Genomic DNA, 26,331 nt, shown 5'->3' on the forward strand with positions numbered 1-26,331 from the left:
AAACTCACTATTTTGAATGTTCAGTAGTAAAGGCAAATGTAACTCACCTGCTATCTGTTCATTAGTAATGAGAGCCTACTTAAATATTTTATCTTTTTAGTTGTTAATGAACAAACTAATAATAATAAATCCAAATAAGCTGACTCTCTTGCAGTGTCTCTAGGAGGTGACAGGTCTATATGACACATGACTGGTTGGCTGTAGTTAAGGTGTTGATTTGTGAATAAGCTTTGGATTAAGCTTTGTGTGTGTCCTGTGTGTGTAGTCTCCGTTCCCAGGCGATGATGAAGAGGAGGTGTTTGACAGCATTGTGAATGATGAAGTCCGCTACCCACGCTTCCTCTCCACTGAGGCTATTGGCATCATGAGAAGGGTAACAGTGCACACGCACATTTTTTCACCACCTCACCATCTTCACTCAGACATGACAAATGCTGCACCTACATGTAAAACATTTAATCACTGACTCTGACACACTCACTTACACACACAGGTCACATTGATGTTTGAACAAAACAGCTTCCTATAATTTCTTGTTTCTCTTTGTTTGTGTGTATGTGTGTAGCTGTTAAGGAGGAATCCAGAGAGAAGATTGGGTTCTGGTGAAAAGGATGCAGAGGAAGTGAAGAAGCAGCCATTTTTCAGAGTAAGTGTATTTTAGCAACGTGTTCATCTAACAACTCTTCATCAAAATGAATGTTTAAAAGTCATCTGCTGACTCCACTCCAGATCTTATAAGTTACACTTCTGACTTCCATCGTCTCGCCCCTTCATATATCTCTGAGCTCTCCCCTTACCCCTCAGATCCTCAGACTGTGGTATGTTGGCTGTAATACGTTCAGGGAAAAAAAGGCAGGGGACTGGGTGTTTTCTTTTGCAGCCCCTTCGTTCTGGAACAGCCTGCGAGAAACTATTAGGAGCTCTGACTCTGTTGAGGCTTTTAAGAAGCACCTTAACACCCATCTTTATTCCTTGGCCTTCAATGCTGGTGTAGATGTTCTTTGCTGTTAAGGGGCTATATAAATGAAATAAACTTCCTGAAGAAGCAATAAGTAATATTCAGCTTTCACTGGCAGTGACAGGCCTGCTACAGTTTTGAATAGATAAATAATAATGTTATATAAATGCTTTAAAATAGTTACCAGTTTATTAAAAAGAGTAAAAAAAAATTATATCAGTGTGCTGAGTGCAGGAGTGTATTTTATCACCACGTTCTGCTGACCCTCCTCCAGGTCTTATTAGTTACACTTCTGACGTTTGTCACCCGTCACATATCTCTGAGCTTCTCACTTCATCAAAATGAATGTACAGGAAGGGGCAGAGCCGACTCTTCTTCCTTCGGGACTCGTTGAGATCCTTCAACGTGTGTAGTGAAATGCTACTCATGTTCTACCAGTGCTCGTTTCCATGCTGCAGTCTGCTGGATGGGCAGCATGACTCAAAGGAACTCTAAGACCATTAAGAGACTGGACAGACTGGTTAGGAAGGCTGGGTTTCTGGACACAGCCATCACAGTGTATAACACCACGGTCTAAATGCTTAAATAGTCACTTGTAAAATTGTAAATTGGTCAACTGTGCATAGTTTTACATGTTAATACATGTTAATACAGTCTTATACATGTTTCCAGTCTTCCGCATTCTATTCTATTCTTTCTGACACTTGCAGAACTAAAACCAGCAGATGCTTCATTTAAAATATTCCCCTTCTCTTTTCTCCATCTCCCAGCATGTGGACTGGGAGGCGTTGCTGCAAAGGAAGGTTCCCCCTCCCTTCGTCCCTTCCATCGGCGGCAAGGAGGACGTCAGCAACTTTGACGAGGAGTTCACCACTGAACCTCCGGCGCTCACGCCTCCACGTGAGCCCCGCGTGCTGTCCCGCAAAGACCAGGAAAGCTTCCGGGACTTTGACTACGTCTCTGACCTCTGCTAGTGGGGCTGTAGCTCAGTGATCTCGAGGAATGTTGGATTTAGATTTTTGAAGGCCTTGCAGCGGTTTTAGTCAGAGTGGACCAACTGACTGTCCGAGCTTGTCTGCCGTCTTTTACACTGTGAACTGAAAGCAAAGAGCGTGAAGATCCTGGACTGAGAAAATAAAAGCCGAGACAGATGGCTGTCAGGGTGAAATCTTGTATCACAAACGAAGGATAAACAAAGGCCGCCTCTCCAGTCAATGTACAACACACCAGTGGGTTGTGTATCTTGCAAACGTAAGCCTCCCATTCTCTTATGCGCCAATGTTATCACCTGTGCAGCTGTGAGAGGAGGAGCTTGTTGTCTTTTTGTACTATTGACTGTTTAGAGGTTGCTTAGTGGCCTCTCATACCAATGCCTTACATTTGTATTTGTATTTGTTCCATAGAAAAGCATTTTGTTTTTATTTTGTGGCCCTCTGTGTACAGGAGGGATGCAGTGTGATGAAGACAGAGAGACAACATTTATAGGGAATTTGTGCTAAAAGCACAAGCCTCTGACTTTATGATGGACTCTAGATGAATTATTAGTGAGCTATGGGGTAAAGAACCACTTTATGATTTCACTGCAGTGGACTTTTTAATGAAACGTCCGCCAACTACTTTTTAAAATTGTGAAGCTTGGATTTTACAATAGGAACTTGCAAATGAGTCATGTTCAATGACCGCTGACTCCTCTTTGTAATATTCATTACGCTGCACAGAACTAGCTTTTTATTAATCAGTTATTGTTTTAAAATTAATTTGATATGAACACAAACATCAGCATAAAAAGCTACATGGCAAATGGATCATTACAATTTTTTAATTGGAAAAAAAGTCAATGACACTAAACTGTGATGTAAGAGACTCGTCATTATGAGACACATTCATCTAGCTGCTACCAGAGTTTTGTGAACATGAAGTAAGTCATTTCCCTCCAACACGTTTAAATTTTTAAACTCGCTGGCTGTAAGATTTAAGCCACCGAAAGGTTGAAATCCCTACAGGGTCCCATCTTCAGTTTCTGATTGAGAGCTTTTGGAAAACATGGGTGGTGCCATAAGCAAACCTGACCTCATTAGTTTTCCACAGTAGAACCAATTAAAGAGCTCACTGCCTTAGATCCCAGTTCTCTTGGCAATATGTTTCTAAATGGACCATATATCATTAGAGAGGAAATGGAATGATAAATGTTGAGAAAACATGAGCCATGGTGAAAATGTTACAGGAGAGGTTTGTTGTGAAGTTGTATTTATGACCGTGTGGATTTTACTTATCTCGTGTACGACAATACAAAACCCTGTGACAGTATAAGATGACTTATTTTATAAAGAAAACCTGGAGTGACTTTTGTGCGTGTTTATTGATGTTATGGGTGGGTTCAATCAAGCAGAGATGCTCTGGAAAGTGAAGTTGAAACAAATGTCATAATGGAGCATTATGAATGAATGGCACAGGATTCATTTGAATCCAACATTGGCAATAAGTCAATATCATTTATCAGATTTAAGTGGAACCATTTGATAATATAGTACAATTAGTTCCCTTTTTCTGTATATTACACAGTATCGCAAAACATGGCTTGAGTGCCTTTTGGTGCTCAAAGGTCTTTGTGACCTGATAAAACATGTTTTTCACTATAAAGAAATCATAAAGAGTGATGTCAAATTTCTCATAGAGTTTATATATACATTTTATATTTTATAAGTCAGTGGTCAACTTCACTGTTGTGTCATAGTGTTTTGTAAAACATTCAGAGTCTTCATAGATAACATAGGAACTATGAACAGACATAGACGTACCCGAGCTGAAGGTGTTTCAGGAACTGCGACCTGTCATCCAGGAAAGAGAGAGGACTTCACCATGAAACTATAAGTACAGTGTGCTAACTAGCCAGCTAGGCTACCAGCTGGATGCATAACAACATCAAGCGCAATGGCACCAAAGAAAGCTCCTTCGATGGAGGAGATAAAGTACATGAAGAAATCTCAACTTTCTGGGTAAGGAGGTCTCTGCTGTCAGGCTGCAACAGAAGAACATCCTAGACCTGGTGGAGGAGATCGAACATCTAAAGCTGCAGAACATTGAAACTCCCCAAAAAAAAGTCCCAAAAATATGTATGATAGAAATGTGCAAATCCTTCCTTGTTAGTGAAGACTCAACCCTCAATCGTCTGGCATTTATTGACTTAAGTGATTGGCCATCCACCCATCTATTACCACTTATGGCAGCTGGGGTACCTCCTGGACAGGCCGCCAATCAGGATCACCAATAAGCAAACGTGTGACTTTGGGCCAGAGAAAATGAGAGACCTTAAAGGTTCACACAGAAATGCCCTAGCCAAGGTTGAAACCCAGATACACCATGCAACAGACCATGCAACAGTGTCATCTGCTGCATCACCATGCCACCTTTTACTTGGCTATACATTTACTAATTCATTTCTTGGACTAATCAATAAACCCATTAATAATTTCAGCTCTATAATCGTGTAATAGTGGAACATATATGATTTTTCATTAACAAAAGTGGTCCTGTTCTGATTTCAACCAGTGTATCCTTTGGTGAATTGTTGAGGATCAAACATATTAACGAGTTCCTTTCCATTTTTTGTCCCTTTGAGTCTTTGTACCAGCTATGTATTTAATTATCTGTAGACTGACATCTGAAAGGCTGCCTCTGTTTCATAAAATAGAATTTATGCTAAAGGCCATCTCATTGTGAGGAATGAAAGAAATCCGTAATCAATACTGTTTCAATAATAAGGTATTAAATGACTATGTAACAAAGGTCACTGTAGCCATGAACCTCCAGAGAATGATCTGAATCAGCTGCTCCCCTCTCCGCTTCCTCTACACTAATCATGTGAGTTTCAGTGTACATCACCCACCCTAATAAAAAACTAAACTCCCTACCAGCCTTTTGGACCCAATGAAATGAAACTACTTAGACGAGCGATGAAGCTCAAGTAAGGCCCATTGGTTTGTTGTTTTGAGTTTTAAATGTTGAGCTCTGTTCATTTCAGAATCAGATGCCTTTATTATCAGTGTGTAAGAGCATACAGTGAAATTATTAGCTGCAACTCAAATGGTGCATTCATCCGCAATACAACACAGTAAAGGATATTTTAATAAGGATAAAATGGCACAGGAGCCCAATAATTTTAGATTTTAAAGTGTAGCCTAGTGCCAGACCGGCAGCTTTGGAGGATCCCTCTGAGAACAGTAACTCACATGTATCAGCTAGTATTGATTTTAAAGTGACTGTAACACTGAGACAGATGTGTGACATGTGGTCCCGTTACTGCAGTGTGTGAGTGTATGTGTGTGTCAGTGAGTGTGTCAGTGAGTGTGTTGCTGGCCTGCCTGCCAGAGAGGGGAGTCGAGAGCTCTGCTGGGAACTACATGGTGCTCAATTTTTCAAGATGTCGTCGCTGGAACAGAGGCTGTCGCGAATCGAGGAGAAACTAAAGCAGGAAAATGAAGAAGCTCGCCGGAGAATCGACCTCAACATCGACATGAGCCCGCACCGGTCACGTCCGAGGCCCAGTGAGTGTCCACCGGGGAGGACCGGGGTGTCGGTAACGGCCAGAATAGAAGGGGGAAAGATCGGAGAGGCGGAGGGAGGAGGGGGGAAGGAGCTAGGCTGGTATGCTGCTATTCTAGCTGTTAGCTCCGTGCTAACAGGCTAGCTGCATAAACAAACGCCGACTCGGCTTGGGTTGTTGATTTTTACAGTCAAAATAAGCACTTAATAAGCGGGACACCTTCTAGAGGGAGAAACGCAAGGTATAATTTTGAAAACTGAAGCAGTGTCGTGGAATGTCTCGCCGGTAGTCACGTCCCGACATCTGTTTTGATTCCGTCCTGTCAGACATGCTAAGCTAACGTGCTAGCCCTGGTAGTCGGCGGCAGGCCCAGCGTCAGTTCAACATTTCATGAAGTTTGCAGTCTCCCTGTGAAATACTACAGCCATGCCATTTATTCTCAATCTGCCTGTATGCTCACGGGCTTAGTAACTTTTGCAACAAGGTCAATTTTTAATGTCATTTTTGGTCCTTTGGCGAAACAGAGGCTACTTTGTGGAAGCTATGACCCGCTAGCTAGCGTTGACCCAACTGCTGCGGTGTAAACACACCTACTTCTTAACATATACTCAAACCCTTTCCTGACGGGACTAGTTTTATCTGGGACCTCTGGTAGTTTTTAATCATGTCGGAGATTGTCTATGATTTTAATCCTGTGCAAATCGTCCCTGTCCGTAAATTGTAAAGCAATAATTACACTGCAAATTACCTGAACCCTATTTCTTCTAAGACAGAGGTCCTGAGATAAAACTATTCCAGAGCGAATTGGTCCCGTCTCTGTGATTTAGGGGTGAGTTTTTACTTTTCGAGACTCTTGTTTGATGCTCTTTTTTTCCCTGTCTCTTGTCTCTTAAGAATCATGAATTATGTTGTGTAAATCAAAGTCTGGACAGGGAGCGAAGTGGAGACGTCTCTGACCCATTCACCCATTTAGATGGATGAAATCATTAAATCAGGCATTAATGTGTTCATCAGTAAAGGTGGGGTTTGTTTAAATACTGACAGGTCGTTGGTTATTTCTTCCCTGGGATAGATGGTATCAAAAATATATTTTTATTTTCCATTATAATTTGCAAAGTAACTAATTAAAGCTGAGGTGGAAAGTAGCAGAGCCATAACAATGGAATGTAAATAAGATTAAAACTTAGAGTTTGTTTATCCTGTGTGGATCACAGGACCTCCCAGGTAAAACTAATTTACAGGATTTCTGTGGCAATGTGATACATTTGCATCCAGACATAAAACAATAAACAATGAATGGTTTAAATTGCCATTAGGTCAGTGTTGTAGGAGCTGGTGGAGCAGAAATGTTGGGCCTTTGATGGTGAAACCAAGCAACATTCAGACTGGCTGAGTAGGGAGCTTGTCTCTGAACACCAGACTCTCTGGTGCCTCTCTGTTATCTTACCAGTGGAACCGTGAACTTTTACAACTGTTGCCTGACATTATTCTTTCCTACAGATCATCCCTTCCTGTTCTTTTGGTATAGGATGTAGGTTTGAGACCACGAACCAGCTTTTTCCTCTTGTTCTTTAATTATTCTTGTAATTAGAGTTTGGTCTGTCATGATGAAAGAGTAAATAAGAACGTGAACAAGATTAATTTCCTTGTTGTCAAATCTCTCCAGAAGACCAAAACCAACCATAATTGATTCTCCTAGCATATACTTCTGTCCAAAGCCTGGTGGAGCTAATCCTTCTGTGACATATGCTAATTTGCCAGTTCAATAGGTTCACTGAAAGGAAAAGGAATGGACTAAATCTTAGCTTCTTGAAGCTCATGGTATTCAGTAAATAACTGAGAAATCTCTTAAGTCAGCTGTACTTTTGCAGTTTGTAGTACTTTTGACTTGTGTATTTTCTGACACATGTTTCCGTTGCTTTGATAATGTAATTTTAGTCAGTGCTAAGCTAAGCAGAAACACTTTAGTGTTTAGTTCAGTTCATATCTTAATAGCACTACAGATTATATCCTCTGGAATGATCATTCAGTTCAGTTACTACCTTCCTGATGCAGTTTCAATATAAAGTGAACATTAGAACAGCCATGAAAGGGGATTTTGAGCAAGACTGGCCCATTAGAATGCATGTAAGCGAATATAGTTTTGAAAACTAGTTACGAAATGACCAGATACAGATATGCCATTAAAAATCTGTCTTTTGGGACACCCCATTGCTCTTCTGGTTGGGGACGCAGGACATGTAGAGACGATTGTCCTCACTAAAGGCATAAAAAAACTACTTAAAAAAAGAAATGTGGGCTGTGATGTTCCATGCAGTGAGCTATACATATTTTATAGTGTAACCCTCTTCCAGACACACCAATGAACTGTACTGTTAGTACTAAGGGATTTGCACTCCATTGCCAATTCATTAGGAACACTGAAAACTAATTTATTCTAACATTACGGTCTTGCACTAAATCCTCCTTCTTGACTGTTGTAATGTTCGGTTTATGTTGAAACGCAGTCAGGAAAGTGGTAATTTTCACATTAGTGTTGATTTTGGAGGATGTAGTTTGTGATTCTGTTAAGCTGGATTGAATTAAATACTAAAGAGTTTCTGTTATTTAGCCGAGCATTGGTCAATATAATAAAAAATTGTGATGATACAACAAAATACAATTCAGTGTTACTAGAACAAAGCACAGCCTCTAAAATGAAAACGCTGTTTAATGAACAGCTCTTTGTTATTCTAAACAAATGCACCATAACCTCCATGAAGCTAAGTTTTAGTGCAATGTATTTGCTTCCACCAGCATACCTAATGAACTGACTCTCTTACACACACAATGTGTGTTCATCTGTTGTTGAAAAAAGTCTCAAAGAGATTTTTACTCCTTTTTGTGGAGTATTTGTTAAGGTCTGCTGTGGCCTGTTTTGTGAAGATATGTTTGGGTCTTTTATTTAGATGTATTAATTCATTAGTGCTCAGTGGGTTAAGTGCTGCAGACAGAGGCTCCAAAGCACTGAGAGGTAGCTTTGCGTATGGTTGATTTTGGTCTTGATGAGGCTTGTAGGCAATGAGACAAAGAAACGTACCCACCTTGTTGTTTTATACAGACTGTTCAGATTTCTGCATTTTGTTTATGTGTGAAGACCACAAGTGTGAAAGTAATTTTTCTCCGTTATTTGACAGAGTGTGTGTCTCAGTAGAACAGTACAGTAATGTGCGTGTGTGTGTATATTTTCTTTCCTGTGTCCAGTCATCGTGATCCAGCTCAGTCCTGCTCCAGCCCCTTCCCAGCGCGCAGGTATCATTCAATCCATCGCTCTCTCTGCCACTGCACTCACCCCTCTTCCCAACACCTGCCTCCCCCCCATTACACCCTCTGCCTCTCCTTTCTCCATCATCTCTTTCAGTTTTTTCTCTTATTTTACACCACTCTTGCACAAACAAAATATTCTCACTATTCAGTACCACAACTTCTCTAAGGGTCGTCTTCTAAATCACACTTCCTACATCCAGGGTAATTTAGAGTCTAAAAGAGACAGTCCATTAAAAAAAATGCACTTACAAAATGGCTGTGGCACAGCATGCCAACAGTCTGTCGTATCAAGTGTGTCCTGCACCACTGGCACTTGTTAGACTGTTGCTGGCTTTTCAGCCGATTCAGCATGTTGAATCGGTGGTGGAACAAGTTGGTGAGAAAGATCTCTCTGATTGACTGAGAACCAGAGAACAGAAATTAAAGGGCACACAGAGCTTGTTTTTTCTTTTTACATCTTCATCTAATTTTAACATTCAAATATACAAATACTTTCACAACAAAGAGATCATCTAGAATGAATAAACTGTACACAAACTGGTCAGTGTGAATCAGAAGAGGACAGCTCTCTGTGACAGCTTTTAGCCCCCCAACTAATAGTAGCTCGTCTGGTTTCTTACCAGAGTTATTCCTTTCATGCAGGCGCAGAACATATGTGCCAGCTGGCTGTTGGCTGTAGTTTTGGCATTTAATTGCAGACATAGGTGATGTGAGGTGACTAGTCCTTTGATGCAGGTTTGTTGTGTCTGTGTGCCTTACATCTTTTGTGTAACATACCAGGTATGTGCACACATCAAATGTCAAAGACATGGATTTTAACTTAAATAAATCCTTTCAAATTTCCTGCACAGTTTGTCTCAAACCCCTCTGATGATTTTAACCTGGATATGTTTAATTTGTGTTTATGAAACCGGTCCTCGACCAGTGCTGATATTTTATCCCAGCAGTTATTTACACCTCCTCTAAACTCGCACCATCTCTCCATCTTTCCACCTCCCTCTCTCCATTCAGTGTGTGTGTGCGTGTGTGCCAGTGGCAGGGCAGTGCTGGTATGCGTTGATGTTCGCATTGTGTGTGTGGACGTGTTTGGGATGATTAACCTTTGTTTCGCTAGAGGCAGAGAATCACGGCGCATGTGGCTTTTCTGCACGGCACAATGTTTTTGGGTTGTGTTTTGTTTGACAGTCTCTAATCCAGCATCCCCACCGGTCGGTCTGCAGGAGTGCTGTGGACACTCTGGCCTCCCTTTCTGTTTTCTTTGTGTGCCGACTGAAGACTTGCCTTCCTGTCCCGAGTCTGACTGACTGACTGTCTGACTTCCAGCTTACTCTGTGCTATGCAGTTTTGGCCGAACTTCTTTCCCCCGTCTCTCTCTCTCTCTCACATCGGACCGTTTGATGTTGTTTGTCTGTATTTCATCTTCTGGCACCTTCCCCTTCCTTTTGCAGCAGCACTGTGAGCAGGAGGCGGTGTAGCACTGCCTGCAGTATCTGTTTTTGTGTGTCTCCTCACTCTGTCTGCCCGTCAATCCTCCCATCCGTCCATCTGGAGCCAGCTGAACTATGGAGATGCAATCTGTGCCAAAGACTGCCCGTCTCCCTTCCTCTCCACACTAACCCCTCCTCCCCTTCACTAACTGATTCTCCCCTTACAGGCAGATGCATCCAGGTGACTCATGGAAACAACCCCCCTCTGGCACTCTCAGAGGAGCTGCCAGCCTGCAATATAAATTATAATGATAATAATAACATCTGCATGGTCTTGTCATTTGAGAAGTCGATGATGACGGGACGTCGCTAATGAGTGGGGAGTTAAACTCTCAGTGACAGCGTTCATGGTCTGGGGACGTCATCACAGGGGCTGGCTTTCTGTCTGAGCATTCGGTTGCATGACACTAACATTACTTCAGATTGTCCTCCTGACATTCTTTAACATATTTATTTGAAAATGAGTTGGCGCTTGCTTGGACATGCACCTGACAGTACAAGGCTGGTGGGGTTTTAACACGCCCTCTAATGCATGAGGTATACCTGTCTTCGTATGGGGCTTAAAGCATGTTACATCTTCTGTTTTCAGTTTGGATTTCAGCACCAGGAACATCTGAGCTACACCTACAGTTAATTATTAGCTGTCCAGCGGTATAGAGTCATTACAGTCATTACTTTAATGTCAAATTATTGTCTGAACAGAACCTTATCGTTAAAGCTCCTGGCATTTTATCATTCAGCAGTTAGGATGACCTTGTACTCACTAAAATACTTACTGAGATCTGGGAACACGGTGATATCTGTAAAACACAAGTAGTTAAATAAAAAGCACACAGCGAAACTATTTCCCACAGGGGTACACTCACTGAGGATCAGCTTGCGTCTGGTACAGTCATATGTTTGTGATGTTGGTGCGTTCTGAGATCTCAGCTGTGACTTAAGTCAGTAAAATGCTGTCATTACTGTTAAGATCAATGTCTGGAGCTATTAAATTAAAAGCCACGTTTAAATACTCTGTAGCTTTTTATTAAAAACAAAGTGTAGACTGCACATCCCTAAACTGTACCTCCCAAGCTGTGGGCTAACACTGTGCTGTCCCTTCCTGCCTGAGAATGGTGTTGCTTTTGCTCTGAGATAACCGTCTTGTTTGCTTTGACATTGGGTCAGGACATCAGCTAAGCGAAAGCAAAGCTGTAACTTTGAGGGGGAGGGGAACAAGTTCATATGCTGGTAAAATACTATACAGGGTCTAGATAGCAGTGTTGTAGTGGAAGAACTCTTCGACCTCACCGAGGCCACTTTCTCTTGGAGTTTTATGGGAAATTAGTTTCAGCCTGAGCACCACAGGATAAGATGTTACTTATTAGTCAAGGGTCAAAAAAAGGAAACACGTGAAAACCAGATTTCAGAAATAAAACATAAAGTAAAAGAAAACATGCAAATTTGTGAATAAAACACCAATTACAAATTCTTATCACCTGTCGATGTACAGCAACGTTAAATCACTAAAATAATGGATTAAGGGGCTGGTAATTCATTGCATTAAGATTCAGTCTGGACAATATGATGGCAAGTTACCAGCTTTATGTATGGGTTCAGGCCTGGAATTAATATACGTATACGTACGACACGTTAAGTTATAATTTACTGATCTCCACCCTGATGTTAGTTAGATCGGCACAAAACTTATAAATTATAACCTCAACCCTGGAAGTTTCTGTACACACCATAATCTAAGTAAAGATTAACTCTTGATTGGATATATTTATCACTTAGTAAGTGTGGTTCAAGATCAGATCTTTCATATATAACCTTTGTGCGTCCTGGGGGTGTTCATACTGTCTTTTACACTGGCCACTTTCCATCACATTGCCCAGATCAGTTCTTAATGCAAAGTCTAAGCAGGCCCGTAGACATGTTGAATGCTGTCTGCTGGTGAAAAACATCAACCCCTGTCACGTCTTTGTCTAATGTGTCTTGTCCCCCCCCGTCCCCCAGCGCTCCAGCTGCCCCTTGCCAACGATGGAGGCAGCCGTTCGTCATCCTCAGAGAGCTCACCTCAGCACCACCCTTACACCAGCCGCCCACGACCCATGCTCCCCCTTCCCACGCCTCCTTACGGCCTGCAGAAGAGCCTAGAGAAGTATGTGGACTCTGACGTTCACCAAAACAAAAAAAAAGTAGTGAGAAAGTTTTCCTGTGGCATCAGAAGGCTCGTTTGTGGACAGATGCCTTGTTGAAAAAGAAACCATTTTTAGTTTTGAATGAATAACTTTTGTTGACCAGTGGCAAGGGACACATTACATCAGTATTCTCACATGCTGAAAATGAACTCATCCTCACACAGGATGAGTTCAACACTTCATGTACATGAAGTACTCACACAAACACTGATCTGCATAAAGTGTCCTTATGCCGCACATAATGGATCCACATGCAGAGAGTGTGGGTGGACGAGGTTGTACAGAAACTCACACAGCATCTATTTATGAGCCAGACGCCCCACACTCCATGTAGCTTTTCCTGACACTGCTGATAATATTTAGAGTAAAATGTTTGTCATTATGATTTGCTTCATTTCTGTCTCCAGTGAGATTTTGACTTTCTCTTCTCATGCTATGATTTTTGTCTCTTTCTTGTCCTCACAGTGCAGAGATCGACCAGAAATTGCAAGAGATCATGAAACAGACGGGTTATCTAAAGATCGACGGTCAGGTGAGATGAGCACCCAGGCACACGTGTTGTGTTTCGGTTCCCTGCATGTCGTAACTACAGAAGTGAAATCAGAATAGGGATGCGCTAGTCTCATCTGCATTTGGTGTTTATTTCTATGTGAGTCAGTCACGCATACCTGTCTAGTACAGTGCCAAATTTCTTACAGAAATTTAAGAACTTCAAGTGTTTTCACATATTTACATCTTGTATCAGTGGACTTGGGGCTGATTGCTGAAGCGCAACACAATATTGATTTCATCTTGTCATGAACTTAATTTGTTTGGGCAGTAATAAATGCACCAATCAGAAAAATACAGTTAAGCAAGGAGTGTCCCTCCTCATTATCGAGAAAGAAAACGTTTTCAACTACAATAATAAAGCAGGTATCCTTGCTCTAGTTCGACAGACCACAGATAAACACGGTCAGGGTTAAAACTTCATGAAAGCAAACACACTCTCAGGGAGCAACTGCCCTCTCTGCCACTTTCTTCTCCATATGTGTTGTTTTGTCTAATAGTGGCTGGTGCGTTGTTTAGTTTATGTGTTGTCTCTCTCTTCCAGCCTTTTCCAGTTTCCACTCTCATAGTCAGGGTTTGAAGATGGCAATTGAGACAATGATGTGACCCATTGCTTCTCTCCACATTGTTTTTACATCCTCTATTTAGCCCAGATGGTTCACTTCATTGCACTCAATAGGATGACCCTCACTACATCAGTGTCAGTGACTATTTATTTTTAAAGCAGAGAAATGCTTTGAAAAATCAGAACTAGCCTTTTGTTTTATGTCCCCTGTACTTTTGTTTATGCACTGAGGGGTTTCAGGCTGTGGATTTTGTAAAGCATCTTGAGACAATTTGTGTTGTTATTGACGCTATATGAATAAAACTCCTGAAGAGTCTGTTTAGAAAGAACAAATATTCCTCATAGTAATCAGTAAAATATCTTGAGTGATCTAAAGTGTGTTGTGCTTGTTACTAATTGTGTGTCCACAGCGGTATCCAGCAGAGGTAACAGACCTGATTAGTGAGGGGGAGATCGGCAGTGGGACTTGTGGACAGGTCTTCAAAGTGCGATTCAAGAAGACAGGCCATGTGATCGCTGTCAAAGTAAGAGCATTCTTTGGTCTGGTAATGTCTCTTTGTTTTGTTTTTGTTTTTCCTGGGTCAGTATCATTTTAATTAAGTATCTCTACAGGGACCATCAACATGCAAATACTCTAATCAGCATCGTCTCACTTTCTTATTCTCTTTTGTGCTTTAATTGTGATTAGTTTACTAACACTGTGGCAGTAATAACCCCACGTAACAACCCCTCTATTTTAGAGATGACATAATTGTAGCCAGCCAAGCTGTACCACAATTAGACAGTCAATCAGCTCGCCAGAGGAGTCTTTGTTTTGTGATTCCCTAATGGCTTGTTTCCTCTCATATGCTCAATGTGTTGCCTGTTGTGTGTTTGCGTCACCAGCAAATGCGTCGTACAGGAAACAAGGACGAAAACAAGAGGATCTTGATGGACCTGGACGTGGTGCTGAAGAGCCATGACTGCCCTTACATCATCCAGTGCTATGGCGCCATAGTGACCAATGTGGGTGTCCCAAAAGCAATTTAGAGTTTGTTCTTAACAAGAAAATATAATACGATAAATTCAGTTCATCTGAAGACCATGGCGCACTAAAGTGTAACTTTGTGTTATTAATTCAGTATTTGCAGCCAGTGTTTTGACCCTTTTATTTCAGTAAAACGTCCTTGCTTTCTCTGAAAAACTGTGTGTTTGCATACATGTTCAGACGGACGTATTCATTGCCATGGAGCTGATGGGTACGTGTGCTGAGAAGCTGAAGAAGAGAATCCAGGGCCCCATTCCAGAGCGGATCCTCGGAAAGATGACAGTGGCAGTAAGTTACAGAAACACACACATGGCAAATTTGACATTGCTGACTTGGTTGTCTCACTGCGTGTATTTCTGGTGTAGATAGTGAAAGCATTGTTGTACCTGAAAGAGAAACATGGTGTCATCCACCGGGACGTCAAACCCTCCAACATCCTGCTGGACGATAAAGGTCAGATCAAACTGTGCGATTTCGGCATCAGCGGACGCCTCGTCGACTCCAAGGCCAAGACACGCAGTGCCGGCTGTGCTGCATACATGGCGGTGAGTAGAAACACACACACAAATATTGTACGTATAGCTGTTGGGCTGTTCCTGACTATCAATCAACCCTGTTCATATTTGGTATTAACATGCATCCTAAGTGATCCAGTCAGAAATGACCAGCTTAAAGTTTAGATGTAAAACCAACTGAGGTGAATACATGTAAGATCTTATCACTCAGTTCACATTTTGAGGTAGTCTGGACCATTTATGATCCCATTCCTTCAGTAGCCACATTAAAGGACTACCTCATCCACTAATGTCCTCTTGTATAAGTGGAGATTTATGTCATTTGTTGGGATGTTAATTAGCAACGTGTTCATATTGGTGCATCCAAAGTAGCTATGTAGAATTACATATTATCTGTTTTTACCTTTATTATGGGAGATTTTTCACTGCTGACAACCCAGAGAAAGGCTTCATAAAGGTGTGTGTGGTTTCAGTGAATGAGAGAGGCTTCATAGGTCATGATGTTTCACATTTCTGACCCACACAACAAACAGCACTGTTCTTGATTCTGAATGTTTGAATGTGTCCAGCCTGAAAGAATAGACCCTCCAGATCCTACCAAACCTGATTATGACATCCGAGCAGACGTGTGGAGTCTTGGCATCTCTCTGGTATGTTTTTTATTATTTTATCAGTGTGGGGACGGGCGCTACAAGATGTATGTGTTTTTATTGTTCTGTTGTGTCTATAATAAGAATATATGGTTATTCTAAAATCAAGGCATATTGTACATCAACTACATTTTATATGACATGCAGCTCAAAATACAAGAAATATATATTAAGGTTCTGCATATTAAAATCTGTTTTAGATGCAGCAGGTGACATACCATACATACTGTAGTATTTGGTACCAGTCTTGGTACCAAATAGAAAAATGTATCCAATATATGAATATTCCTTGTGTAACGTAGCTATTACCATTTGGTAAATAAGAAGAAGCTTAACATTTGGTATATGATACTTGCCTTCAGTCTACACAGAGCATGATGCATTAGTGCTTACAACCAGTTCAGTTCATCATAATTTCATTTGATTTAAAAACTTGCTGACAAAAAACAAACAAAAAAAGCATACAAGTTTTTTCTTGATCCAGAAATGTAAAGCCCCTGTTGGACTATATATATAGATGAAGGACGTAAAAATAAAGGGTTGCTTGGTTCTCCTTACAAACAAGTCAAACATTTGTTCTTGTGTGTGCTAATGTGTTCTTCCTGTCCTTTAGGTGGAGCTGGCTACAGGACAGTTTCCCTACAAGAACTGTAAGACAGACTTTGAGGTTCTGACCAAAGTGCTGCAGGAAGATCCTCCTCTCCTGCCTCTCAGCATGGGTTTCTCTCTCGACTTCCAGTCCTTCGTCAAAGACTGGTGAGTTGGGATCTCTCTTGAAGCTCAGGGCCATCAGTTCATCATTTTATACCAGGAAGAGATCCAGATGATGAAGGCTTTTATAGCTGCTTTGCTTTTGTTCCATGAAAAAACTGATTGATGACATAAGATCTGTCACAGCTGTGTCCACACTCCAAGTAAACTGAAATCCTTGTAGTTTTCTCTGATTTATCTTCTGAAATTCACTGACTGCTTCTCCTTGTGTGCATCTTTCTCCAGCCTCACAAAGGATCACAGAAAAAGGCCAAAATACCACCAGCTGCTGGTAAGTCGCCATTTGTTATAAGCAATAAACAATTTATTGAGATGCACTAGAAATGGCGTTAGAATAAATGTTGCTCATTTGACTCTTTTTCTTTTCTTCCATCTCCCTCATCACAGGAGCATAGTTTCATCCGGCGTTACGAGGTGCTGGATGTGGACGTGGCTGGTTGGTTTCAGACGGTGATGGATCGCACCGAGTCGCCTCGCAGCAGCCAGTGTTATAGCCATCAGCACCAACTCCATTCACTCTTCAGTAGGTAGCCTAGCCTTGACCAGCACGGCGTTAGCTTAGCCATACGCTAGACTAGACTAGCTTTAGCTTTGCCAAGTCCAGACTCAGTCTGTTCTAGTCTAGTCGTTAGCAGCTATAGCTAGCGCTAGACCCAATCTGCCTGTCCATCTGTCCACCGGAGAACCTGAAGAGCCCACAGAGGAGGGAGAGACGGAGACTCACTGGAGGACTGGATGGACAGATGGAGTAATGGATGACAGATGAAATGGATGGCTAGATAGAAGACATAGGTTTAATTGTGTGTTGAATTTGGACAGGCTGACATGGGGAGGAGGGAACAGGAAAAGGTGCACACTGTAGTTAGTACCATTTCATTTACACACTGTTACATCACATCACGTCACAATGTGTAACAGGCACACACTGTCATACAAGCTGTTCATGTCTTGTATGTGCGTCTGCATTTCCTCCACTAGCTTCTTCACCAATATCTACAATGTCTGTTTCCAGCATTGATCCAAGACATTGGATTATTCAACAGAGTAGTCACTACACACTGGAACAAAGCATCTGCTATTTAAGCAAACACAAATCGCTCTTGTATAGAAATGATTAGGAGGACAAAACGATGTCTGGTGCAATGATGATTCTTCAGGTGTTTCTGATATCACACATTCTCAGGCTGTGTCTATATGTGGTCGTAGTGTGTGTGTGTGTGTATGTGTGTGTGTGTGTGTGAGAGAGAGTGAGAGTAAACACCTTCATGTGTGTATGTATGAATTAATATCACTGGCTGTATTTATAAGTGAGGTTATAAATCACTTATTCACCTTCACACTACAGCTCTAACACACAATTGTTTAACATGTAAGGCTGGTAATCCTATATACATCATTTTATTTAGCAGCTGCATAATTGGAAAAACAATGGAAAAATATTACAAAAAAATTAGTGTTGCATTGTAGCTTTCTAGAAGGGTAATTTATGATTTTATTTTTTGTGTATTCAGAGTTGAACGAAAAGAGGAGTTCTTGAGATGGAGGGATATGAAGAAGAGAAATGATGAAATGTGAGATGGAAAGGTAGAAGAAGAAGAGGGAAGTTGAACGCTTTCTGATAACTGCTTGGGAGACTTAACTGTTACTAGTGTGAGAAACAAGAGAAGGAGTGGAGGTAGAAATGGGAGCTAATTCACTGAGATGGCAGAGAGTATGAGCTGATCTTGTACAAAGAATATAAGTGGGGTAGATCTTATTACCTGTGGAGCATTTCTTTACTTCACTCTCTGTTGGTCTACCTCTTCCTCTTAGCCCACCTCTCTGTCTGCATGGGCAGTTCAGTGTGGCGTAGTGCTCCACAGGGTTACCAGACCAAAGGCAGCATGCAGGTTGTTGTTGGTGACGGACAAAAGAATTAGACCTGCTCCTACAAAATATCTGATATTAAAAATTCACAATGACAGGTCTTGTTAAAGTTGTTTTGGTGTCAGTAGAACCTCTGGGAGGGGTGCCAAACTAACCTGGAGGCCTGCACGATACAGTTTCATCTAAAAAAATGTCCCTCCTCAGATTTTGAGATACACATAAAGCTTGTTATCAGTTATATAAGACCACTTTCAACATTTGAAATACACTTTTTTGTTCCAATTATTTTCTTCTACATCTTGTCAGAAACTGTTCTTTGGACAAAAAGTCGCAAACTGACTTTATATTCATCAAGTAGAGATCTGTTACCCACAGCAAGTTGGCAGTAAGAGCCATAGAGCTGAACTGATATTGGATCTCAAGTGGTGGATACTTGTGATCCGATCTCTCAGGACTGAAATTCTGGCATTTTTCTTTTTCTTTCAAATTTTTTTTTTCTGGTGATTAACTGATGAATTCATCAAGTAGATGCAAATATCAGTTAAAATATATAATTGCTGTTTAATGGAGAAAAAGAATGATCCACCAAGCAGTCTCCAGGTAATTCATGTTTGACCCCCTGACCTCGAGGACTGTTGTTAAAATGAAACGGAGTGTGTCAGGCTTGACAAACAGACACGTCAGAACTGGTCACTGTGTGTGAAACTCCTGTGTATAGAGATATAAATGTATGTAATGATTTGAGGTCCACAGAGACAGACTGACTAGAGTCTTACTGCCTCCCCTGATGCAGGGCCACAGCCAAAGCCTGCTAGATGTGCAGTCTCACGCTCCATCACGCAGCAAACCAAATCACTGCTAGACACAGAGAGCCGAGGAGGGGGCAGCCATAGAGACAGGAAACTGTTAAGTGTCGGGGGGAGAGAGAGAGTTCCAGGAATGTTGTCAAGAGGGCAGAAAAGACGAGTGATATGACATGACAGGAAGAGGAGAGCAGATGATGGAGTAAGGTGGGAAGGAAGAGGGCGAGTGTAAAGAAAGTGGGATGGTAAGTTAAAGAAGAGTTAGATGGTGTTAGATGAGAGGAAGTCAAGTTTGTGAAAAAGGAGAGAAAAACAGAAAGGAAAACAGGCCAAGTTTCACAGCACTGCCGAGCTCCGAGGCTGATCATTGTAAAAAGCTTTCATGGTGTCAGCACCAACCTACCAATTCTGATTTTAGCCACTGAGTTAGTGTGTTGCGTTTGTGATGTTTACTGTTCTGTTCAAATGATGTTATTTATTTATATGGCTGCTGCTGCTACCTTTTTATTGCTTTAGACGCTGCTGTCACTTCGTTTCCCCAAAGGACAAATACTTTATTCTCGTTCTTTTAAGCCAAATAAGTGAAATAATGCAATGTCTACACGTGTTACCAAATACTGAAAAGCAAGTCTGAAGAGAGCAAAAGTAAGTGAGAGATGAGGAGATGGTTGGAAGAGAAAGTGCAGGGAGGCTGACGTCACAAAAGTACTAACTCACACAAACTATAAAGACACACCTCACCTCAAACATAGCTGTGTGTGTAACACAAGTAGTTAACCGGTTCTATCCCAGCACCACACTACAAGCCTGTCCAGTGTAGATATGATTAGAGGGGATGTCTGTCTGTCCAGATGCTTTTTTTATCTTATTTTATTTACCCCACATCCATCCAATGCTCTGTCCATCCATCCCTCCATCTGTCCACAGGTCGCCTGCAAGCTTGACAACTTTGACAGTTCACACCAAAGGTGACCACGACGCAACAAGAATACAAAAGAGCATTGTTGTTATTGTTATTGACATTATAATTAATTCCTATCAGCTATGATATATGTGAGCTCTCTCTAGCTAGTTGGGGTGGTGCTGTATTATAGCAGTGCCGTGTATGTGTCATATACTGTACAGGGGGAGACTGGTGCAGTAACACACTACAGGGGAAAGAAAAACCAGCTGCTCAGTCGTTCAAACTCACCACAGGCCGTTACCTGACCTCACTGAGGCCTCAGCGTTAACCTGTAACACACAGCTGGCTCTGTCAAGGGATAAATTAAAGGATTATCTTATCTTCATAGAATGAGTAGAAGCAGAGATGCCCTCATTTAAAGAACCTAGTATGGATTGAGCACCTGAAACCCTTAGGTTTCCTCTTGATGTCACCCTGATGTAATGATCTTAAGCACTATTTTCTGAGACTCTAGGAAGCTCTGTCCAGTAACGCAGAAAGTCACAATTATTTGTCCAAGCTGAGGATAATGAGCCAACATGGGTGTCTTTTTTGTTGAGATTTTATTCAACATTGTGACACTTCAAGCTTTGTTTCATACTAAAAATATGTGAAAATTGTGACAGACCCCTTAAACATAGTTTCAGTTGTGGATTTTTAATCTGACAGTGGACACGTGGTTGTGTTAAAGAACCAATAACTAAATGACCTTTCATTTCAAAGGGCTGAAATGAACCTGCTCTGAGGCAGGTTAGCTATGAAGTATAGGTTACCATGGTGATGTAGAAAGGAGCCAGCTTTGAGATACAGGAAAACCAGCTCCTCTGTCTTGGTGATGCCGGCCCCTGAGCAGATGTGGTGTTGGCCGATCTGTTAGCTGAGCCTTCATCTGGTTTTAACGTCGAAACCAGATGTGACCTGATTTAAAGCCACGGTTTACTTCCCCACTGAACAGGGCTCTCCTGCTCTCAGAAACTCTCCACACGGTGGAGTTCAGGGCTCCTTGTGACAGATCTCCCTGCTAAAACTGTTGTATATAGACCTGGATCTGGTGCTTAGCATCTGTGAGCTGTACTGTTCCGCCAGCACAGCCTGAGATGTCTTCATTGGTGCAGTTTCAAATATAATCACTGTAGGAGACGATGCACTCTCGCTGCAGCGTTTACTCTCCAAACTCTCGTGTGTCTCGACTCACCCCTGTCCACAGCTGGACCCAGTCTCCCACTGTCAAGGTTTCCTGTTATTAAGCTGAAGTGTATTTTAGAAACACACACACTCACTCGACCAGGCTGCTCGAGTGCATTCCCATCCAGACGTCTGATTGGCTGACAGCGCAGAAACATCTGATCACTCATCTACACACGCACCAAATGTATAAATCGGTCCCACTCTACCCAGCACTGCTGGCTGCTGCCCCCAGTGGCTCCATGTGTACATTAGCCTGTCAGGTGCAAGGCCAGCGGTGTATAAAGACAACACCTTGTATATACACTGTGCCGTGGCACCGAGTGAGAGTGTGTGTGCTTGTCTTAACCCCATCTGTAAGTAAACCAAATATCATTTTCACTATGCAGTCATTCAAACCATGTCGGCTTGCTTCGATGGGAATAAATTAAAAAAAAAGGCCTCCTGTACATACACAGATTTAAACTGGCGACGGTGTGTTTTCCTTTTCAACCCCCTCAATCTGATCAACATCACCGCCTTCAGCTAGTTCACAGAGCAGAGACAGAGCAAGAGATATGTTTTGAATGAGCTGACAAATATTTAAGGATTGTATTGGGGTCGGGGGGGGGGTCGGGGAGGGGCGGGGCTTAGACCGGGGTTCGTAGTTGGGGGGAGATACAGATCAATGCTGTAAAGTATATCAATTGCATGTTATTGTCACCACTGTGACTGCCATTGTTTTGATTTCTGTTTGTTTTTGTTTTACTTTTCTTCCAAGACAATGGTCGGTTGGGACGGGGATGCACAAAACTTTATCCTTATTTATGATTTTTACACATATAGTCTGTATTTTTGTTGAATTACTGTGTACTTAGAAAAAGACACACTTTTTGCCTTTTTTTTTTTTTGGTTCTCTGTCGACTTTGCAATATACTTTCTCTGTTTGGACCCATCACTAGTTGTTGAGGAGGAGGAGGAGCTGTGTGTTTATCAGCAGTCAGTGTTTGTTAGAAGTGTCCTGTTTCCTCTCGTTACGTGCCGTGTGTCCTTCTTTTCAGTTAGCTGTGTGAGCGTGCTGAGAGTGTGTGAAGTTTATTTGTCTACCAAAAGTCTTTATTGACGATGATTATTATTATTATTATTATTAGCTTTTATTTTTGTCCATTGTTTTGTTTTTTATTATTATGATTACTGTTTTGTTTTATTATTATTATTATTACTATATTATTATTCAGGGCAAAGATGACACCAAATTGAACAAAGAAATAAAGCGTGTGATCCCAGACAGACAGGTTTCTTTAGCTGGCGAGGTGGAGCGCTCGTTTTACTCACCGTTACGCTGTAGTGTCTATCCACCTGATTCAGACCACCACATAAAGATAAACCCGAAGTCTAATAGTATTTTTGTATTATTATTATTATTATTACAATTATAATTATTATAGATTGTTTTCCTTTGATCAGGCATCATGATCAATTTATTGTTTATATATTATATTTTCCCCAGTTTGGGTCATAAATTGTGTGCTGTTATTTTATTCTTTCTTTTTCCCCTCTGCTTTGGATTTTTATTTTATGATTATTATTATTTTTTATTATTTGTTCTGGTTTGTCTGATGCTGTAGTAACAAGCTAATGGTCAAACACCAGAGCTTTTATTTTTTTCTTTCTTTTCTTTTTTTGTAATGCTGAGACTGATGTTGCACTTCTTGGGTTTTATTTAGTTTAGTTTTGTGCTGCAGATTGGGGTGGTTGTTGTTGTTGTTGTGCAGAGAGGAGAATGTCAGGTGTTTTCCTTATTTTCTTAAAGTCACAGCAGTTATTTTATCAATCATATACATCTGTGACACAGAGCAAGAAAATGATTCAACAGTGTATTTTTCTCACTGATATTTATTTATTGGTCATTTGTATGTTGTTATTATTTTTTTTTAATTTGTTTTTAAGTGTGTTGCTTTTTTGTGGAGGGCAAACAGGACTCAAGGTAGAGGAGTAGTCTCTCATTGGCATTTTCTCATTGTGTAGAGAAAGCAGGATATTGAATCATCACACTAACTGTTGAGTAGATTAAAAATAGAAACCTGCAGCACAGTAACGTGAACTGTTCTTGGCTTCACTGCAACTGTCACACGTCCATTATTTTGTTTACTGTTTACCCTCTCAGAAGGCCTCGACAAACAAAGCGCCCCTGGTTTAAAGCCTCGGCGTCGTGTATTTGACTCTTTGTGCTCTCTAATAACTCCCAGTTAAAGCTTGGTTATCTGAGAGTTTAATGGTTTTTAATCAATTAGTTGTGCCACCTACAAAACTATTTTTCAGGTGTTTCCACTGATGATAACTACTATGATAGCGAACTGATTGGCTTGTTTTTAACCTGCACTCCCTGATAGCAAGGTGGGACGCACCCTGCTTTGATTTGAGGTTTGTTGCTTGGTCTTTCAAAATGCAGTTGTCGGTTTAGATTGCATGACTTTGCTAGGTGTCAGGGTGGGGGGGGCGGGGGGAGGACTGACTCCAGTCACTGCTGGTGCAGTTCAGAGGCTTCTCGTACGTACCACACACCCTGGATAAGTTGGCAGTTGTACCAATCGACACAGCTTTACTGTCCGTTTATTCTGATTTCGTTCGTCCGTTTGTTTGTTGGTTTTTGGCTGTATTTTATCCCCCTCCCTCCCCCCAGTCTCATTTCAAACAGAATAAATGCCATTATATTGTGAATACCTCAGGATTTTTTTGGAGAAAAAAATAATAAAACACTTAAAAATCAAATAAATAAATAAATAAAAACTCATTAAAAATGTGTCGTGGTGGTGTTTTTTTCCTGAGGATATTCCAGTGTTTAGTCACATGCTTCCTTTATATAGTACATCAGTCAGAGGGAGAACAGCAGCTTCAGTGTAATGTAATCTGTAATCAGATGTAAATGTAATCTTACAGAGGAAGGTTTCTCCTCAGCAAATGCTGTGAGTCCCCCCTCTGAACCGTCAGAAACTACCAGCAGATAAATCTATCAGGTCCACGAACTTCAAAGGTTGGCTCACAGCTGACAGAACCATCCGTTTGTAATCAAGGTTATTTATTTAAGGCCTATAATACTTCTTCCTTCAGAGCCACAGAAGATGTTAGCAGTAGTTCAGCTGATTGTACCAAGTGAACTTAACATGTAAATTCTCATTTCAGACTTTGTTCTCGTTCTCAAGACGTTCAAAACTTGCCAGAATTAAGTTGCAATTCCCAGTTTTGTCCACAAAGGGGCGCACTCTTCATTCAGTACTGTGTTAATCAGGTTACAGTAACATAAGTGACTTCAAAGTGGTGTACCTGGCATCACACACAGGACAATAACATTGCGGATTAAAAAGGGAAAAATTATTCCATTCATTTTTTTTTTAAATGCATCGTTTATAGGCTTCTATCACATTTTCTTTAAACTTAAATCTTGATGCTTTTTACTGGATTTGCTGCTTTGTAATAAATATCCTATCTTCTTGTCTACGCTAACTCTGAAACAGTGTGTTTAAAATGCAGCCTGTATTTGCCAAACACGGACAGTCCTGTCCCTGCCTTCCTGCTGCAGCTACTACACCTTCCTTCTCAGTGTTATTTACCACAACTACCTGCATGACGTGACACGACTTGACTCTGCTTCAGCTCCTTTGTTGAAAGTTGGAAGCTTACACAACAGATTTGAACTAACATGGAATTTGTGTTTCTGAACTAAGTTCACAGTGTGTGTTATGCAGGGGGAAAAAAAACAAAAAAAACAAGTATGATCACCTCTGACTGAAGTGAGAGGCAGGAAGCGGCTCTATACTGTATGTAAGTGGTGAAGCAACAGACCGTGCCCTGTGGCGGCGAAAATGAACCAACAGGATCAGGACTAAGTGAAAAGGCAGACTGAGCTTTGAAGACGAGCATTAGAGAAGCAACTCTTACAAAATGGCACTTTTTTTCTGCAGTGAGGTGAATTCAGGTAACAGTAACAGACTCATAGCAGGTTGTTGTTAAATGTGTTTCTGCTCATCTTCAACCTCACTCTCACATATTCATGCATGACCATGATTTCCTGTCATTATAAAAAAAAAAACTGTTAGGAGGTGATTGTGGTTCAACACTAAGTTTTGCTCTGTGAAAATAAATTTTCTGACGACAACACTCTGGTTTTTCACTATACTAGAAAAGGTCCTAAGTCCTTAAAGATCTGAGATGTGAACAAAATAGTTGCATATTTGTTCAGATTGCAGAATTCTTCAGCGAGGGAGAAGTAAGAATTTCCAATGTAGTTACTGAACATAATTACTCAAATATCTTTAAACTTGTACTTTAGAAATGTGACGACCTAGTTTTAGGAAAGTGTGTCTTAAAGTTGTGTCACTTTTCAAAAACATGTAGCAAGCTGCCTTCCTCCAAAGCAAGGAATACAAGATACATGCTGAATTAAATATAATCCAGATTGTGGAATGAAGCCATTCAGGAAACCTTAACTTAAAAATAAAAAAATATATAAATGTTTTTTAAAAGAGAACGGTCTGCTGAACAAGATGTGTTTCCATCAGTATTGTCCTTCCACAAATGTCATCCACTCTGCTCAACAATGAATTCAGCATTCATCTGTGTGTGTTGCTGTTTTATTGTAGTGCCCACAGTCAAAGACACACGCCTCACAGAGCTGGGGGAGTGTGTGTCGGCTGGTTCATGCTGCGACATGCTGCCTCCCTATCAGTTCATCTTTGATGTGTCACAGATCTGAAACAACAGGAGGACCAGAGCTCGGGGTAATGACGGGGGCCTGAAAAGAAACTTTACACCGCAGCAAACCCAACAATAGAGCCCGCCTCCTTCCAACTCTCTGCTCTCTCTCTTTGGAAATCTTTTTCTTTCTGTGTCTGCTCTCTCTGACCATATATGGTAGGAAATTAAACCAAAAGCCCATTGGTGGATGGGAGACAAAGTGCAGGTAGACATTTACCTTGTTTGGGATGTGTGCTGTTAGGCCCA

General features: G+C 41.2%; 2 protein-coding genes across 4 annotated transcripts in view; both read left to right on the forward strand.

The window, feature by feature from the left end:
• Window positions 1-3,302, forward strand: part of pkn1a (protein kinase N1a) — a 49,045-nt gene extending 45,743 nt beyond the window's left edge. For both annotated transcript variants that reach the window (XM_047578468.1, XM_047578467.1), the window contains exons 21-23: window positions 266-373; window positions 566-646; window positions 1,729-3,302. In XM_047578468.1, coding sequence (XP_047434424.1) covers window positions 266-373; window positions 566-646; window positions 1,729-1,932 — 393 coding nt within the window. In that variant the 3' untranslated portion in view covers window positions 1,933-3,302. The remainder of the gene's footprint in view (window positions 1-265; window positions 374-565; window positions 647-1,728) is intronic.
• A 1,979-nt stretch (window positions 3,303-5,281) lies between these two features.
• On the forward strand, window positions 5,282-24,133 carry map2k7 (mitogen-activated protein kinase kinase 7). 2 transcript variants are annotated; one of them, XM_047578250.1, is made up of 12 exons: window positions 5,282-5,502; window positions 8,745-8,792; window positions 12,293-12,437; window positions 12,943-13,009; window positions 14,002-14,115; window positions 14,477-14,596; window positions 14,799-14,906; window positions 14,984-15,163; window positions 15,703-15,783; window positions 16,397-16,539; window positions 16,780-16,825; window positions 16,942-24,133. In XM_047578250.1, exons 1-12 carry the CDS (start codon window positions 5,379-5,381, stop codon window positions 17,083-17,085), a joined length of 1,320 nt encoding a protein of 439 aa, XP_047434206.1. In that variant the 5' UTR covers window positions 5,282-5,378; the 3' UTR covers window positions 17,086-24,133. The 2 variants fall into 2 exon arrangements, with proteins under 2 accessions (XP_047434206.1, XP_047434208.1); XM_047578252.1 differs by lacking the exon at window positions 8,745-8,792 and having other exon boundaries at window positions 5,284-5,502.
• Window positions 24,134-26,331: the final 2,198 nt, after the last annotated feature.

Source organism: Mugil cephalus, chromosome 2 (genome assembly GCF_022458985.1).
Source record: "Mugil cephalus isolate CIBA_MC_2020 chromosome 2, CIBA_Mcephalus_1.1, whole genome shotgun sequence".
Classification (NCBI taxonomy): domain Eukaryota; kingdom Metazoa; phylum Chordata; class Actinopteri; order Mugiliformes; family Mugilidae; genus Mugil; species Mugil cephalus.

Coding starts and splice junctions, on each gene's coding strand:
- map2k7 (XM_047578250.1), top strand. CDS start 5,379: ATGTCGTCGCTGGAACAGAGGCTGTCGCGAATCGAGGAGAAACTAAAG. Junction 5,503..8,744: donor CCGGTCACGTCCGAGGCCCA/GTGAGTGTCCAC, acceptor TCCTGTGTCCAG/TCATCGTGATCCAGCTCAGT. Junction 8,793..12,292: donor AGCCCCTTCCCAGCGCGCAG/GTATCATTCAAT, acceptor CCCGTCCCCCAG/CGCTCCAGCTGCCCCTTGCC.